This window comes from Ammospiza caudacuta, chromosome 1, assembly GCF_027887145.1.
Source record: "Ammospiza caudacuta isolate bAmmCau1 chromosome 1, bAmmCau1.pri, whole genome shotgun sequence".
NCBI classification, from domain to species: Eukaryota; Metazoa; Chordata; class Aves; order Passeriformes; family Passerellidae; genus Ammospiza; species Ammospiza caudacuta.
This window is the reverse complement of record NC_080593.1, coordinates 26,234,849-26,252,991: the sequence shown is the minus strand read 5'-3', so window position 1 is coordinate 26,252,991 and position 18,143 is coordinate 26,234,849. Positions and strand designations below refer to the sequence as shown.

The window sequence follows — 18,143 nt, the reverse complement described above, 5'->3', positions numbered from 1 at the left end:
GGCCCGGGGCAGGTGCCGGTGTTCGGCCTGGGCATTCCTGCCCCGCCGCGGGGCAGCCCGGGCCGGCTGCACACGGAGATACGAGCACGGCTGCGGGCCCAGGCCGTGCCCCCGCCGGCGGGCAAGGCAGGGCAGGGCAGGGCATGGGGAGGCGCATGATGAAACTCCGCGGCGTGTTTCAACAGCAGCCGCCGGCGGGGCGGAGCCGCGGCCGGGGCCGCCTCCTCCGTCCCCCGGCGCGGCGCGGACGGCGGCTCTGCGTGCGCCGGCGGCCAGCAGCGGGTAAGGCAGCGGGGCGGGAGCGGCCGGGGCTGCGGCGGGCAGGGCCGGCCGGAGGGGCTGCCGGCCGGGGAGCTGCCGCGGTACTCGGCCTCCTGCCGCGGTACTCGGCCTCTCGCCGCCGGCTGGCGAGGGAGCGGCGGGCCCGGGGGGATGCGCGGCAGCCGCCGGAGGAAGGGGCGGCCGTGTGGAAGGGCCCGCGGGGAGCGGGTGCGCGCGGGAGGAGCCTGCCCCGGGTGCCCGCGGTCGCCCAGAGACCGCGGGTTATCAGGAGGACGCTCCAGATGGTGGGAAAACACAGCTCCATGTGCTGAGGCTGAGGTCCGCAGCGCCATCGCATGTCCAGATGGGGCAGATGTGGAGGGCGAGCAGTGTTGTTGCTGTGCCTGTGCTCCCCTTGGCACGCTTTTGCATCCCCTGTGGGATCCCCGAAACTGTGGGCGGTGTGTGGCTCTCTGAGCCGCAGCCCTCAGGCCGCGTTGGGCTGATGCCTCCAGCGACATCACTTGATCGGGAGGGCCCCGGCTGGGGCACACGTGCTCTGTTGGAGTTCGGGCTCGAGGAGCTGCAAGGCCCCGCGTGTCTGTGTGTGGGGACACCGGGGCTGCGGCGGGCCAGGGGAGCTCGGGCTTGCGGCAGCCCCGCTCCCGCAGCAGCCCCGCTCCCGCCGCACCTCTGCCGTCTGGGCCTGCCGCGCTGCCGATGGGGAACTCCAGTCTAAACCTGTTCTCCTTCGAAACAGTTTCCCCTTGTCCTGTCACTACAGGTCTTGCTAAAGAGTCTCTTTTTTTGTTGTAAACCCCCCTTGAATGTAAAGGCGACAAACTGAAAGGATGTTTAATGTTTTTGCTCAGATGTTGTTATTTCAAAATTTCATACTCTATGGACCAGTAATGATTTGTTCTATTTGTGCTCTATAAATAAAAAAAAAAATCATAGACAGTTTTGCTGTATCTAAAGGTAAAACTTAAACCTAATTCCTTGCTGGCTAAAATTTGCTTATTGTACTTTGAGCAGGTTTTACTTCATGTTGGTTAAGTCTGCTGTTCTTTTTATCAGGCCTCTCAGCAGTTAAGTGAGTGATAGCCTACATCTGTTATCTGTGGTTTTTAGATGTGTGGTGGGTTGACCTTGGCTGGTTGTCAGGTGCTCACCAAGGCACTCTTATCACTCCCCTCTTCAGCAGGATGGAATGAGAGGCAGGAAAATATGATGAAAAATAAAAAACCTTATGGGTTTACTTTTAAGGAAAAGTGAAGATCATGTACTAGCAAAAGGAAAAAACAAAGATTTTATTCTGTCATTCCCATCAGCATGCAGTGCCCAGCCTCTTCCTGGGCTTCAGCACACAAAGTAGTTGCTCTGCCTTTGTGCTCCTTTCTCTTAAATCTTTTATCTGGGTGGACATCAGATATGGAATATCCCTTTGGATAGTTTAGGTCAGCTGTCCTGGCTACGTTGCCTTCCAAGATCTTGCCTTTTCCCAGTCTTCTGGTGAGGGGGAAATGTTGGTTTGCATTGGTGCTGTGTAAGCCGTGGTGAGCAGTAGCCGAAACTGCTGTGATACCAGCACAAAACACAGCACCAAACATTCTGAGGGCAAAATGAACTCTCTCTCAGCAAGACCCAGGACAGAGTGTCAGCTCCTGCTTTCAGTGTTTGTGTCTCTGTTGAACAGGTTCTCCACGTGCAGGTGGAACAGGAGCCTCACCATGTGTGGGATCTGGGCCCTGTTTGGCAGCGATGAGTGCCTTTCTGTGCAGTGTCTCAGTGCCATGAAGATTGCACACAGAGGTCCTGATGCGTTTCGTTTCGAGAACGTCAATGGTTTCACCAACTGCTGCTTTGGCTTCCACCGGCTGGCGGTTGTGGATCAGTTATATGGGATGCAGCCTATCCGGGTGAAGAAATTCCCATACCTGTGGCTGTGTTACAATGGAGAAATCTACAATTTCAAACAGGTAAGTGTTGTATATATGGTAAGGCAATTTTTAAAAATTTTATTTCTTTTTTTTTTTATTTCAAGACTAGTGGATATTCAAACATCTTTAAAATGTGTTGGACTAGAATATCAGAAAAGAAATGGGAAAGTTAGCAAAGAGCTAGTATTTAAAAGGAAATAAATTATCTCAATGAGCTGTGAAGCAGGTAGTTTGTTTAGCAACATACATAATCTTTAATACTGAAAAAAATCAATTTTTAATTAACAATAAATACTTACGTCTTCAGCTTTGTTCAGTAGAAAGTTAAGACACATTCTTCATTATCTTTTGGGGAGCAGAATTTCAAGCCTCTTTCTCCCCTTCTTCCCTCTTCATAATACAAATGCTTTTAGTCTGTCCTGATCTTCAATTGTTTTGGGTAGTCATTCTCCCAAGTTGTTGGGTGTTGCATTTTTATTATTGCCTCTCAGTTTAGATGGGATATGTCACTTAAGATAAAATGATGCATAGTATGCATGCTTACATATTTATATAAAAGCAATAAGCCTTGGAGAGGTGTTTCCAGTATGCCACAGAAGTCCTTAGGTGTCTGCAGCAGAAGTCAGGTTTGTTGTGGGGTTTTTGAGAGCCACCTAAGTCTCTTAGGCACAAAACAAGTGCACAAACTCTTACATAGTTCCTAAAGGTGCTGAATGTCTCTGATGGATGTGATGCTGCTGCTAAACACTGTCAGTGTTCCTCAGTCCCTGTGCTGAGATGTCCATGCTGCCTGTTATTGGCAAGATAATTCAGATATCTGAATTAGATGTAAAAAGCAGCTTAAAACTGTGTCCCATTCTGAATCATGCTGAATCAATGTGTAAAATGTGTCCCATACTAAGTGTGGTAGCATCAGAAACGTTTGAATAATCAGAGATATTGTAGTACTTCTAATGCTAATTTTATAGCATTTCTGATGTCACATTTTTTAAGTCAGGTCAGGCTGCTGTCAGTCGCATCAGTGACATCAGTAATGTCATTGGGAATTTGACTGAATAGCCAGGAGATTTCATTTTTTTCCCAGTCTTCAAGTATCTGGCTGTTTGAAGGATGAGACTTTGTCCTGCAGTACATGTGAAATCTGCTGTACCAACAGTCTGTATTACTTGCAGTGTTTTGCACTGTGGCTTTTCTGCCTTTCAGAACAGTAAGAATTACTCTGTCATGCTACCCACAGTCCTGAGGGGACCCTAATTGTGCAACACTTGCATTACCATCTACAGGAATTAGTTTGGTTGTTGTCATTACATTATGTACCCTCTTTTTTTATAATGAGATTTTTCTTTCAAGCTTGTGGCTGAAACCTACCTAAGAAAGGATCGCTGGTGAAACAGGTGCCTTCCTCAGGGCAATGACTTACTTATTTTAACATTGACTCAGTCTGATCAAAGATGACCAACTGTTACCCATAAGTAACATTTAAAACCAAGGAACTTTAAAACGTTAAAGCATTGGTTTTGTGGGTTTTTGTGGGTTTTTTTGGCTTGTCAGAGTTTTAGTGAAGCCCTTTCTCTCCCTCTGTTTTGTATTTATTGAAAGGACTATTAAGGGTAGCACCTGAAGAACATGAAGAATATTTGATCTGACTTAAGTCTGACAGCTAATTTCTTCCTCTCCTGTTTTATATGCACAGGCAGAGTGAAAGGAATAGTTTAAAGAATGGAGGAAGATGAGGCAGAGGAAATTCTCTGCATAAAAAAAGCTGAGGAATTGCAGTGACTGCAAAAGTAAACCAAAGTTTGTTTCCAAAGTACTTTACTGTGCAGAGATGTTGCACATGTCTATGTGTTTTGAGTTGTTCAGTGTTTTTTTTACACAATGGCTGGCTAGTGCTTCTGAAGACCAGGGTCATGGGTTTGCAGTTTGACATCTCAGAAGTGTATCCCTGAAAACTTGCCTTAATGTGAATTGCTTCAGACTGCATTGTCAGTCTCATTGCCTAAGAGATGATCCTGGGTAAAATTTTTGTTGTGAGTCGCCCCTGGCTGGATGCCAGGCACCCACCAAAGCTCCCCTCCAAAAAGTGGACAGGAAAGAGAAAACACAACTAAAGTTTCATGAGCTAAGGGCTGTGGGAGAACACCCACCAAATACAGTCATGGGTAAAACAGACTGAACTTATAGAAATTAGATTAAATTTATTACAACAAAATCAGAGCAGGATAATGAGAAGTAAAATAAGCCTTGAAAAAAGAAACCTTCCCTCTACCACTTCCTCCTTCCCAAGCTCTATCATCTCCTCCCCAGCAGGGAAACAGGAAATGGGGGTTATGGTCAGTTTATCACATGATGTTTCTGCCACTGCTGAAGGAGATTTCTTCCTCTGCTCCAGTGTGGGGTCCCTCCCATGGAAGACAGTCCTCCACAAACTGCAGCATGAGTCTGTCCCACAGGAACAGTTCTCCACAGACTGCTCCAGTGTGGGTCCCTTTGCCACAGGGTGCTCCAGGATGGGTCCCTCACAGGGTCACAAGTCCTCCCAGGAGTCCTGCTCCAGCATGGGCTCCTCTCTGCACAGATCTGCAGGTCCCTGCCAGGAGCTGCTCCAGCATGGGTCTCCCATGGGTTCACAGCCTCCTCTCAGGCATCCACCTGCTCCAGCATGGAGCTCCTCCATGGGCTGTGGGTGGATCTCTGCATCCCCATGATCCGCTGTGGAACACGGCTGCTTCACCATGGGCTGCACCATGGACTGCAGGAGAATCCAGCTCTGGCACCTCCTGCCCCTCCTTCTCCACAGACCTTGGTGTCTGCAGGGCTGTTCCTCTCCTTACAGTCTCACATCCCTCGTCTCTGGCTGCAATGACGTCTGCACAACAACTTTTCTTTTTTCTTGAATGTGTTACCACAGAGGCATTACTGTCTTTCCTGGTTGACTCGGCCTTGGCCAGCGACAGGTCCGTCCTGGAGCTGCCTGACTTTGGCTCTGCCAGACATGGGGAGATCTCCTGGCAGTGTCTCACAGCAGCCACCCTTGTTGTCCTTCCACTACCAAAGCCAGGCCATGCATACCCAGTACAACTTTGAACACGAAAGTATAATTTCCTTCTTTGGCAGAAATATTTATATAACTTTTAAACTGTGATTTTACTTGGAAGATTATTGTTATGGAACAGTTACTAAGCTGCCAATGTTTGCAAATGTTTATTTATGTTTTTCTTTATATTTTTTTTTTTTTAGCTGCAGAAGCAGTTTGGATTTGACTATCAAACATTAGTGGATGGTGAGGTCATCCTTCATCTATACAACAGAGGAGGCATAGAACAAACAGCATCCATGCTGGATGGTGTATTTGCTTTCATCCTTCTGGACACTGCAAACAGAAAAGTGTTTCTGGCAAGAGATACCTATGGAGTCAGACCACTGTTTAAGGTGCTGACTGATGATGGATTTTTGGGTGTCTGTTCTGAGGCAAAAGGTAAAGCCAGTTGTGTTTAGTGCCTAAATAATCTTATGTATTTCTGTTAGAGATAAACTTCTTTGTTGGGCTTTTCTTCTTAGTGTGAAGAGAAAATGAACAGTAAGCTCAGTAATATATCAGCTATGTTTAGTAATGTAAGAACTCCACATCATTAAAATGAAAATATCCTAGATGTTTAATTGTCCTTAATATCTCTAAAATAACTTGCTTATTTAAGTAGAATTTTTGTATTCTGGAGTCTTAGCAGTATTGAACTCAAGATGTTTTATGTTAGGCCACAGTTAAATATTGTCTATTGACTTAGACTAGACTTATGCTACAATAAACAATATTAGACTTTGGTCTTGGTGTTATGAAGTGAGCTAGGTAATTATACCACAAGAACTGCTAATCTGTAAAAGCCAGGAATTTTGAAACCCTACTGAAATTGCCTAAAATGCACTTTGGCTAAAATTGACTTTCATTATTATTTCTGTCCCATATATTGTATATCTGTTTTATTATCAGGCTCCAATGTAGGTTGACTCTTCTAATAGTACTGTGTAGTAATACTAGGGGCTGCACCATTTCTGTTGCTTGTGAAGAGAGGAGGGAAGTGAATGTTTTGGAGACTGTGTCCTATAACAATCACAGTAAATTACCAGTCTCTCTCTAACAGAAACTCGGTGTCCCTTTTGAGGATGCCCTCAAAACATCCTCTTTCACAGGGGGAATGGAAATGAGGTTTGGCTGTAAGTGTTACACCTTGGCAGTGGAGTAAATCAGTCTAGAACCAATGAGTTTTGAAATCACTAAATATATGTCAATTAAGCAATTACTGCAGTGATGTTATTTTATTGCAGACCCCTTGTTAGCTTGACTATACTTAATTTTAAACACAAAATAAGTTAATAATTGTCATTCAAATTCTCCTAAACATATTATACTTTGACCTGGCCATAATGTAGTCAGTTAGAAATGTGCTTTTCCTAGTCCTCACAGGGATAAATTGCTACTTGCCAATTAGTAAAACTTGCTGGTTTGTTTTCTCTGCTATCTGCCTCAGCTTGAGATGGCTCTGATCTATGTGTACATCCTGCCAGAAGCAGAATCATGCTCTGGCCAGGACTGATGATGACTCAGTAGGATATTTTTTTTAATACCAGATTTAGGATCCAGAGAAAATATTTGTATATAGTTTTAGTAGAGTGGCTGTTGAGTGAGGGATAGCTTAACCATTTTAAGTCAAGAACTCTGACATTTTTCTTTTTTCCCATTTTATGTGTAGGACTTATCAACTTAAAGCATTCAACATCCTTATGTTCTAAAGTGGAGCCATTTCTTCCGGGTCATTATGAAGTGTTGGACTTAAAGCCCTCTGGCAAGGTTGCATCAGTGGAATTAGTAAAATTTCATAGCTGTAAAGATGAACCACTCCATGTTGCATGTGATACAGTGGAAGCTCTGCCTTCAGGTAGTACAGCAAAGATTTTGCTACTTACTCTGATTTAAAAGTGAAAAAACCGTAATCTTTGAATATAAAATTTGTATTGATTGGTTTTAAAAAGTACCATTTAAGAAAAAAAAAGCAACCTGTAATAACCTTTAAAATGTAGGGACATTAGAATTGGTTTTTTAGGCAGTCATATACAAAGATGGACTTGAGTGTCCTTGTTATCAAAGGAGATTCAGACATATATCTTTGTTTTCCAATTAGCATCATCCAGCAAAGTCTAAGTAACACTTTTTGGAGATTTTTTACCCTTTTCTTTTTTCTGAGCAGGTTTTGACATTGACACAGTGAAAAGCAACATCCGTATTCTCTTTGAAAATGCTGTTAGAAAACGTTTGATGGCTCACAGAAGGATTGGTTGTCTTCTGTCAGGTAAGGAGCAAGAACCACAGTGATTCTGTACCTTCTCTCTCTTTTGCCCATCCTCTAGTAGTTAAAGGAAATTATATTGGCTGTTCTGCTGCAATGTACCTGGAGTGATCTGAATCTTCATTTGCTTTTTAGAATAGGCAACAGAGAACTTCTTAGTTTGGAAAAAAGTTTTCCAGTTTACAAGTATCTTGAAAATCTTATGTTTTTAAAGTTTACTCTGGGCTGGGATCTTGGCTTATTGAGACACTGAGCATTTTTAAATAAGAAAAATAAATACAGTATTCCTGTTGAAAATCACTCAATATTATTAAATACATGAGATTTATGATTAGGTTGGTCTAAAAAGAAAATTTAATTATTACATTCACTTTGTGGAGATTGAACCTAGAATAAAGCCTTGGCATGTTTCAGAAGCAGGATAATTATTACCTGCGAACTGTACTTTAGTATCCATCCTAAACTTCCTTAATTTACCATATTACAGGAGACCATCTGGACCAAAATTATTTGCTACACTCTTTTGCAGATAAGGTAACAGTTTGTGGTACAGGAAGTTGTTCACTCACATAGCTGATCACTATTGTGATCTGATGGTTCAGTGTTACAGGGGTACTCTATAGAGATAAGGCTCTGTAACCATGGGTCTGACACTTTTTATTTCCGGTGTTTGTATGGCACTTGGTACTTGTGGTTACAGTTCTGGAATGCTTTTCATGCATTCACTTTAATTAAAACAGTAATTATACTCATTTATCATGAATCCTATTAAATGTGCATCTGAATGAGAGAGAACTGACCAGGAGATACTGCTGGACCATTTCTTTACTATGCAATTGTAAAAAGTAGGAAGAAGGTAAATTAAACTGGAAAATACATAGAATTGGAAGATCTCAGTTTCAGTAAAAAAGCTTGTTCAAACCCGAATTTCAAATATCAAATTAGAAGGCAGTCAGCAGCTCCTCAGATGCACATGCAGGAAGCAAAACTTTGTGCCTGTGCTGATATAAATAATACCAGAGTATCTCAGTGCTTCACAGTTTTGTGTATGCTTGGAACATCACAGAGAATCGCTTTTGTTTCTAATCACAGAGGGAATCCTTCAGTGTCACAGTGGAAACCTGGGTTTTTATTTTCCTAATTTCCACATCCTGAGCACTCTGTTTTCTGTGCTCTCCTTTTCTCAGAATTTGTATGTAATTTCGAGAGGAAATTTTTTTTTAGATAGCATGTCCACAAATGGGATCAGGGTAGGAATTTATGCTAATGTACTTAACTGAAAAAACACATGCAAACTATAGGAAACAAAGAGAAAAGGGTTTTGCCTCATGCTTGTCAGAACTGCAGGCAGATGTGGGCAAACAGGTACTGTGTTTTGCTCAGTACTCTGTAGGAGAGCAGCAAGCAGAACTAGACAAGGATTAGCAGAAATAGTTCATGATAATTTGAAAGTGGATCCTTAGAGTACATTTAGGCAGCTTATGCATGTCTTGGTTTTATTTTCCGCTTGTTATCCAAACTGTTCAAATCCTTCCACTCCCCTCTAGAAAGAAGAGGAGGAAAAAAAAGAATGAAGAGGAGTGGAGCCCTTACACTAAGCATTCTATTATTTTGCTTACAACAAACAAAAAACTTCTATAGTCCTTTCAGTTGACTGTCAAATGTATAGGTAAAAGGATGATAGGGAGTGGTTTTAAAACAGAAACTATAAATCCCATTTTAGTAGAGCTGAGAAGGGGCATATTCTCTAGTAGTACAATGTGTTCAGTATACTTTGTGTTTATCTTTAATAAGGAGTTCCACTGATGTTTCTGACACCAAAAGTACTGATAACTGTTACTGACAATGTGCCACTAAAATTGCCTGATTCTTTTATTAATAGAGGTAAATGTGCACTTGTATGAGAAGTACCTTGTACTCACACAGCTTAAAAATGAAGCCCACTCATAGGATTCCAGGATCTGGATTCCTTAAGGGGAAGCAAAACATAATGATAACAAAAACACCTAATCAGATGATTTGTTTTGTTGTCAGGGGGCTTAGATTCCAGCTTGGTTGCAGCTGTTCTTCTGAAACTGATGAAAGAAATCAACATCAATTATCCATTACAAACCTTTGCAATTGGAATGGAAAACAGTCCTGACTTACTTGCTGCCAGAAAGGTATCTTAAACATTGCTTTCAGTTTGTTCTGAGCTACTGAATACTAAACAGTGTATATTAATGGTGCTACCTTTATTGTGTGGCATTAATAATAACACTGAATATTCATTTATTGCTATGATGTAAATCAGTTTGCAGTAAATCATTTAGTAAAATGCTTGCTGCTAAATCTTACAAAAGGGACATGGAACCTTACCTGTTTTCTCTTGCATTTGAAAAACTTTCATGACAGAGTCCCTTTGCATTGTTGTCAAAAGGATAGTACTTTGGACTTGTCTCAGTTCTGCCTCTGGGTTTCAGGGTAGGTCTCCCTGTTATGCTTCATGTGCTAAGGCATTTATATATACATTAAATATTGTAAGTTAATTATTACAGTTTTGTACAAACCGTTTGGCATCTGGGTTACTCTGCAGGCTTTTCTCACTTTTGTGATGCTGGGCAGATATCTGGAATATTTAGAGCTTCTACAGATTCTGTAAACATTTTAGGCAAGCAGCTGGATGCTCTGTTGCAATCATGATTGAACACTGTAATTAAGAAGACTATGTTCCCTCTGGTGAACGTACCACTGCAAGTCAGAGGTCTGCAAAGTAATGTCTTTTCTTGGCCTAATGTCATAATTTTCATTGTAGAAGAGAGCTGGCGCTTTCACTGAATGTGTTTGCTTTAAACACTATGTACGTTTATAAAATGTTTTAGTTGAAAAGTGATACATTATTTTGACCTTTTGCAAACAGGTTGCAGCACATATAGGCAGTGAACATCATGAAGTAATACTTAATACTGAAGAGGGGATTCAGGCAATAGAGGAGGTTATCTTCTCCTTGGAAACCTATGATATTACAACAATAAGAGCTTCTATTGGTAAGATATTTTTAATGGCAATCTTTGGTTTATATCACCCAAATAAAATCTTGTGCAAACTTACATGGTCATCTATTAGATCCCTTAGCTGGCACAGAATCTGGGGATTAGGACTCCAAAATTCTGGTACCCAGAGTTATCTGTGTTGCCACACTGAGGCAAAAGCAGTTATTTACAAATCCCTGACTCACAAAGCAACTGTCAAGGACTGTGTTTGAAGCTTTGAGATGAAAAGCAATAGTTACATGAAGAAGAAATGTTTGATCTGCAGGCCTAAGTTTTCTGCTCTAGTAAGTATGTACCTTGAAGGAAGGGAGAAATTGATAGTTTTTTTGAGGTACTGACAGCAAATCACAGTTACCCTTTCTTTGCATAATTTTGATACTAATGTGAGGTATTTATTATTGCCCTTTGGTAACACAGGTTCCTATAATGTATGCTTGATTCAGAGAAGTGAAGAGAGTCATCAGCAGCTTCTAAAAGAGCACTGCTAGCCTGATAAGAGACGAGAACCCTTAATCCAGTGGGACCTTTTGTGTAATGCAAGCTACAGCATTTTACCCAGTTAATCTTGTGTCATCATAGAAGAGTTTTGAAGCCAAATAGGCAGCACAGTTTTTGAAACTGAACTCTCTGGGTGGAATTTCCTCCAAGAAGATGGGATTTAGCATTGTGAAATACTGAATGCATTTCTTTAAAAATTTAAGCATTTTACTAAAACTTTTTTTTCTGTCATTTTTTCTTTGAGATTTGCTGCTTAATATAATAATTAACTAGATCCTTTTCTTTAGATTTGTAATACTTTCATTATAAAAGTGTCCCATTCAGAAGGATACGTTGAGTGGAAGGCATAATTCTGTTTTATAAAAAATTCCTTACAAAAGAAGTTGAAAAAAGGGCTTCATCCAGTTCTACTCAGAGTGGTGGAGAGTTAAACAGCAACTTTTGCTTTTCCCCAAGGCTAGAGGGTTTCTTCAGCACTGTGCTGGAATTAATAATGCACTTAATTTCAAATGGAGCTAGAACATCTCCTCTCTATGTTCCCATGGGAATCCTCTGGTGTTCCCAGGATCACAAGTAGACACATCTTTCTGATATTTTGAGGGCCAAGTGTAAATACACAGTTTAGATGTATTTGCAGCACCAACTTGGTGTGGCTGTTGGTGGCTTGAGTAACAATGAGATGCTACTTTACATCTTTTTTTGCTACAGAAGGAAGTAGTTTAGGAGACAAATTTCTAAAATGCTAAATTTTAAACTACTAGCTGCATATAGCACCATGTATGTAGATGTACTTTAATAACTTTATACTTTTTTTTTTTTGAAGGTATGTATCTTGTCTCCAAATATATTCGGAAGAAAACAGACAGTGTGGTCATTTTTTCAGGAGAAGGATCAGATGAGCTGACACAAGGATATATATATTTCCATAAGGTAAATATATTCACTATACAGAATGCCCTTGAGTTAGCTGCTTGTTCTGCCTTTCAGCAGAACATCTGTGATACCTCAAGGTGTGATGTTTGAGACTTATCGTAACTGTAGATTTGTAGAGTTTTTCTTCTGGGGTGGCATAAAATCCAAAGAATTTAATCACCTAAAAATAGCTGTCTTAATCTTCAGTAGTTCCTGAGACTGTTATTTTTTGTATGTAGTTTTTACTGGTTTGGTGATCACTGCAATTCAAACGCAGGACAGCCAGCAATGGTTGCCTCAGTGCAGCTGTGTTCCACCTGTGTGCTCCATGCTGTGTTTGTTTTCAGGCACCATCTCCTGAGGAAGGTGCAGAAGAGAGTGAGAGGCTTCTGAAGGAGCTCTACCTGTTTGATGTCCTTCGTGCAGACAGAACTACTGCAGCACATGGGTAAAATGTATTCCCTTGGATGCTGAGCACTCATAATTTAAAAGTAAAAGAAGATAAGGCAGGAAAAGACTGCTGAGGATATGTGTGCTAACATGAAGTTGTAGGCTTAAGGAATTTGAGCAACAGTAAAGCACACTGCCAAATTTAATCTGATGTGTGACTATAGGGCTCACTGTGTTGCCAACTGAAATATCTTTTTGTGTAGGACTGTACTGGTCTTTACAGAAGCAGTGAGTTAGAAGTACAAATATTCAGAGTTAAGGAGGCAAGGCAAACTTGTATTTGACTTTGGGGTCTTTGGAGCTTTAGACACAGAAATCTTGAATCTCATGATTGTCAGAACTAAAACAACATACTGAAAAAGATATGTGAATTAGGTAGCTGTCTGTAATAGAGACATTAGGATACAACCTGTGTAACTGATACCTTGAAGAACCTCCAAATTGAGTGCTATAGAAAATAGTATTGTTATACTAAACAGAAGCATTTTACTAAAAGAAATACATTAATTAAACTGAGAACAATGTTCTCAGAAAAGTGGTATATTTGGCAAAGCAAACAACTTATTTGTTGGGAAGCGCTTGTTGTATATTGATCCTGCTACAAAATGACTTGCCCAGCTTTTTACAATTTTCTTATGTTTCTCTACTAGTGCAGGAGACCTGCCATTTGTCTCATAATTTGTTTTGTGCTGAAAATTTTCACCACACTTTGAAGGCTGTTTAATATCCTGTGCTGGCTGCTTTTGTTTTTCTTTGGACCTGCTGCATGGCACTATTAGGAAGAAAGAACCCTTGTATTAACAAATTAGAACAGAGTTTAAGGAGTTCAGATTTATGGAGAAAAGGGAGAAGAACGAAGAGCAAAGAGGAAAGGATGAAACTGCCCTTATCAGTTAGGAACAAGAACAACTATAAGGAAAGACTTGCAGTGCAAATCTTGTTACTATATGTTGAAACTGAGCCCTCAGTATTTGATTACTGAATACTCAGTATTGGGTTAATTTGTTTTTTTTTTTTTTTGTAAGGTGGGTATTACCTGAAGTAGCTGAAACTTTTTATCAGAGTAGAAGCTAAAAAGACAATGAAATTACTAGGATCCAGTATAACATTTCCTTTCATTTGTGAAGCTGTACAGCGTAAAGTCTCTTGAGCAGACACACCAAGAGGGATTCTTTCTGCTGAGGATGCAGTTACTGTTATTTTATTTGTTGTCTTCTGTGTCCTTAGAAGCTGTGGTATACAAAAGCAGGAAGGCTTTGTATGTGTGTCTTCCACTGGTATAGGAGAGAACTTGTGTGAATGCTGTAGGGCTCCTTTTTGGTGTCTCTTGACAACACAAACAAATGTGGATTTCAGAAATGGCAGCAGAAGTCCTTGCTTGGTTCTATGATATGTTTACAAATGCTGATGCAAATCCTAGTGAGCAACTTGTTAGTTCTCTGAGAGGAAGAGGGTAGAATGTGCTTTTGCATACATGTTGCAATGGTTTTTGCAGATCCTATAGGACTGTAGTCCGTAAATTCAGGGCATATGACATTATAAAACATGATAGTCTTTAGTCTGTGTAGACCATACACCTCACTTCACAAGTTGGTGAATTAAATTCAGGTAGTTGTAAATACACAAGTAAAATTTCTTCCAAGTAAAAGCAGAAAACCTGTCCTTATATGAAAGACAGGGAAAGCTTAGCTGCTGTGGAATTTGTAAATAGATGACTTGTTGGATTAATTCAGTATCTTTTCTATTTATTCCCCTTGCTTAGCCTTGAACTGAGAGTCCCATTTTTGGATCATCGGTTTACTTCTTATTATTTATCTCTGCCAGCAGAACTGCGAATCCCAAAGGTACATAAAACTAGGGTTGGATCCAAATGTAAGTTTACAAATTCACTGATACCTGTTCTAAGCATGACCAGATTGCTGAGTTCGATGGTTAAGTCCTCCACTCAAAGTCAAGCATGCTCTTAAATATTTTATTGAATTGTTGGGAGCCATTTAATGATCAAAACTTTTGAGAAAAATCCATTTCATAAGTGTTTAAATCCAGATCTTTGCACTGCAGTTCCTGAGATTCATTACATTGGTTTTTTGTTCTGCAAACAGAATGGAATTGAAAAATACCTTTTAAGATTGTCCTTTGAGGATTCCAATTTGCTTCCCAAAGAAATTCTCTGGAGACCCAAAGAAGCTTTCAGTGATGGTATAGCATCAGTAAAGAAATCCTGGTTTTCCATTCTTCAGGACTACATTGATCAACAGGTAGAATACCACTTTTTCCTTTCTCACTTAGGTGTATTAGATATGGTTGCCAGTGGGAGGCAGCTCACAGGCTTAGTTGAGAGAATAAATCAGGATATAGCAGTTAACTTGAGTTAACCTGTGCAGGAGTAAGACCAACCTTAATCAATGTTCTTCTCGATGTCTGAGTTGATTAAAGACATTTGTGGTCCTAGTTAGAAATGCTAGACCCTGCCAGGAATGACTGTATAAGGAAATGAACATCATTTAAGTGTCTGGATTGCAAATTAGATTGTATATCAACAAACACAATTTCTGGGTTACAGGCAAAGCAGCTGCTTCAGCTGAAGGCACTTGCGTGAACTTACTCTGCAGTAACAACATAATGACCTTATAATGTACTTTCGTGTTTGCATCATTCATTTTTCAAAGCCATCCCTAGCTAAGCCTTTTTGCTTTTTAAAGCCTCTGCTTGCATTGTTAATCAGTGAAGACTTACAGCATTTTGACTCTGTACAAAGGAGTGACTCTGGAGTGCAGAGGTAGTTTAATCATGGAGAGAAAGGAAGAAGACTTTCTTTACACCAGAGCCCTGTTAAATGGAAATACATGTGGTCAAGCCTGTGGATGGGAGCTTCTGTCCTACCACCAACTCTTTCTTCCCCATTTTTTGGTTCCTCAGGCAAGAAAGTAGTTGGGTCAGGCAACAGTGTTCTGCTGCCTGTTCTGAGCCTGTACTGCTGTAGGAGCAGCAAATCTGTTTTACAGACATGAAAATTTAAACAGCATGATGGCAGCCAAAACTGCTTATTGAAATTGCCTCAACAGGTGCAACTATTTGTCCTTCCTTTCTCAGGCAACTTAGCAACTGCAGGTGTCTTTGCCTTTGCATCCCAGCTCTTCTGTTGCTAAGAGCATGGTTATTGGTGTTGATTATAACAGCCAACTCTTCCCCAAGCTTCAAAAACAACCTAGGAAGCCACTTACACGGCAAAATGACTGCTTTAAGTTTTTGCCCTTGTTTCACAGCAAAGGAAGGAAAGAAGTGTCTGTGACCTTGCTAACAAAAGTGGTTGTGTTCCAGAGAAACGGGCTTCACATTTCCTGCAGAGAAATACCAACAGCACTGGAGGGAAATACATTTATGTGTTTGTAAAGATCAAGTGAGCTAGTGACACAGGTTTTTGTTTGACCTGTCAAACCTGTGCATCTAGAATAGACTTCTTTTCCCCAAAACTGTGGATGTTTAGTGGTTGGTGAATCCTTGTACATCTTTAAAAGTTGAAGATATTTGCAGCTTAACTTGAGTTTTGCTTATGTCTGTAGGTTGATGACCTTTTACTGGAGAAGGCAGCAGAGAAATATCCTTTCAATCCTCCTAGAACAAAAGAAAGTTACTACTACCGCCAGATCTTCGAGAAGCACTACCCAGGGCGGAGCAGCTGGCTGCCCCACTACTGGATGCCACGATGGGTTAAAGCTACTGATCCTTCTGCACGCACACTGAAACATTACAAGTCAGCTACTCAAGAATAGACTGTTCCAATAATCCCCAGATAAAAGTGCTGCAAGTGTTTTGTGTGCACTGTGCTTTAAGAAAACCAAACAAATTATGCAAACCTAAAGCTTAAATCATCTTTAACATGTACTTTGACAATGCTATTGGAAATTAAAGCTTTCTGTTGTTAGTGTACTATGAAAAACTTACTCTGGTGTACCAAAACTTTGTAATTCATGGGAGAATACTTTCTGGACAAGGGACTACTTTGACAGCTCTGTTTCTTATGTAACCTTGATTGTATTAATTTTCCTTGAAATCATTTAATATATTTTAATGTGAGCTCTGTTTTGAGGACTTGAATCAGGCTGATGCAAACTGCTGCTGACGCTCTGAGCAAATGGGAGTTGGACTCTAGCTATCTGGTGATTTGTGTTCCTGGGACTTGGATAGTATCTATGTTATTCTATTCTGAATATCCTTCTACACACTCCTGAAATCCTTGGTCTAGTTTTCAACAAGTATTCAGATATTCATAGCTATGCAGAGATGCTTTCTAGAGTTTATCGAGATGGTGCTGGGTGTTAATTATATGAATGGCAATCTTATTTGTTAGTGTGAAGCTACCAATTGGCTGTTCTGTAAATATACCATCAGTTGAAAGTTATTGTGACTGTTATCAAAGAGCAGAATGGATAAGGGAAACCAAGTTATGTCTTTGTTTCTAACTCAAGGACTTCAGTTTTTATAAATGTATTTATTATTCTTGAAAAAAAAAGAGTGTTTACTGGGTGATGTGTATCAGTCTGATAGAAACTGCATGAGTAACTATTTTAAGAAATTTTTCATTTATTGTGAGAATTATTTCATTTATAAATGTATTCTTCATCTATATGATGAAGAAAGGTCATCTGTATTGCTGCTGAACCACAAGTGGCCAACTGTGTGGGTGAACCAAACCTGTTAACTATAGGTTGTAGTTGGAGAAAGCATCACTGACATCAATGGGATCAGATGGCTTCCTTGGAAAAAATGGGGAAAAAACTGCTTCAGAAATCACAAGAACTTCTGATACTCTACTGAAAAAACACCTGCATTTTTACCCAAGAGGACTTCTTATTGACTACTTAGCCATGTGGGTTACTTTTGTGATGGTAACTTAAGTATAAGGGTGGTCAAGAAATACGCGTGTGCTGCAGATTGACTTGATAAGCATCGTGCTCTTTATGAAACAAGTCTTCTTTATTGTCCCTCTTGACTAGGAAACCAAAGCCATTTTTTATTTAAAAGATTAAATATAAGCTGTTCTGATTTAAAACCTTCACAAAATGACTGGTTGTCTGTTTGTTGGTCCACCCTAATCCTGCATTTGAGTCTCTATCCCAGAAACTTTACTGAAACCTTTTGGTGGCACCACAGCACTTGTGAACTGTCTGTAATATGTTCCTGCAGCCTTCTTTACTTAAGGGCCATGTGCTTGTCTTTTTGGATTTCTTTGAAGCAGTTGAGAGGGGAGTGTAGAGTATGTGGTTAGGCACTGATATGTACAGGTAAGATTTACTACTCACTGTAAACTTCCAAGTCTGTGATAAAAAACCAGTATTTGCCTGTAGTGAAAACAGGCTCAACGTATTTTGGGATCACTGCTCAAATGCACTTTCTGCTGCAACAATGCAGCATTCAAGGAAATTCAGCTAGTTTTTAAAAAAATCCTAGTACATTGGAGTCTTGTATATCAGGGCAATATTCTAGACTGATGATTTATTTATTTTAGCTTTTTGCTAATGTGCACAGGAAGAATACTGTGCTTGATGCCTTGTCAAAGGTCTTGTGAGTGTAAAACTTGTTCGTTCCTTTTCTATGTTGGAATTCTACAGCCTTTTTGGTTTCTGTGATACTATATTTTCTCTCTTTTTTTCCCTTTAAAATAAAAATTGAGACCAAAAAAAGGACAAAACAACAACAACAAAAAT

The 18,143-nt window shown here is 40.4% G+C and overlaps 1 protein-coding gene across 1 annotated transcript; it reads left to right on the top strand.

Moving 5' to 3' along the window:
* The first annotated feature begins 226 nt into the window (after positions 1–226).
* On the top strand, positions 227–17,472 carry ASNS (asparagine synthetase (glutamine-hydrolyzing)). Its single transcript, XM_058807699.1, has 12 exons — positions 227–282; positions 1,958–2,240; positions 5,442–5,679; positions 6,950–7,135; positions 7,445–7,546; positions 9,578–9,705; positions 10,443–10,569; positions 11,897–12,003; positions 12,333–12,433; positions 14,198–14,279; positions 14,538–14,693; positions 15,999–17,472. The coding sequence occupies exons 2-12, from the start codon at positions 1,992–1,994 to the stop codon at positions 16,206–16,208; spliced, it is 1,686 nt and encodes a 561-aa protein (XP_058663682.1). The 5' UTR covers positions 227–282; positions 1,958–1,991; the 3' UTR covers positions 16,209–17,472.
* The last annotated feature ends 671 nt before the right edge of the window (positions 17,473–18,143 follow it).

Coding starts and splice junctions, on each gene's coding strand:
- ASNS (XM_058807699.1), top strand. CDS start 1,992: ATGTGTGGGATCTGGGCCCTGTTTGGCAGCGATGAGTGCCTTTCTGTG. Junction 7,136..7,444: donor AGTGGAAGCTCTGCCTTCAG/GTAGTACAGCAA, acceptor TTTTCTGAGCAG/GTTTTGACATTGACACAGTG. Junction 7,547..9,577: donor GATTGGTTGTCTTCTGTCAG/GTAAGGAGCAAG, acceptor TTTTGTTGTCAG/GGGGCTTAGATTCCAGCTTG.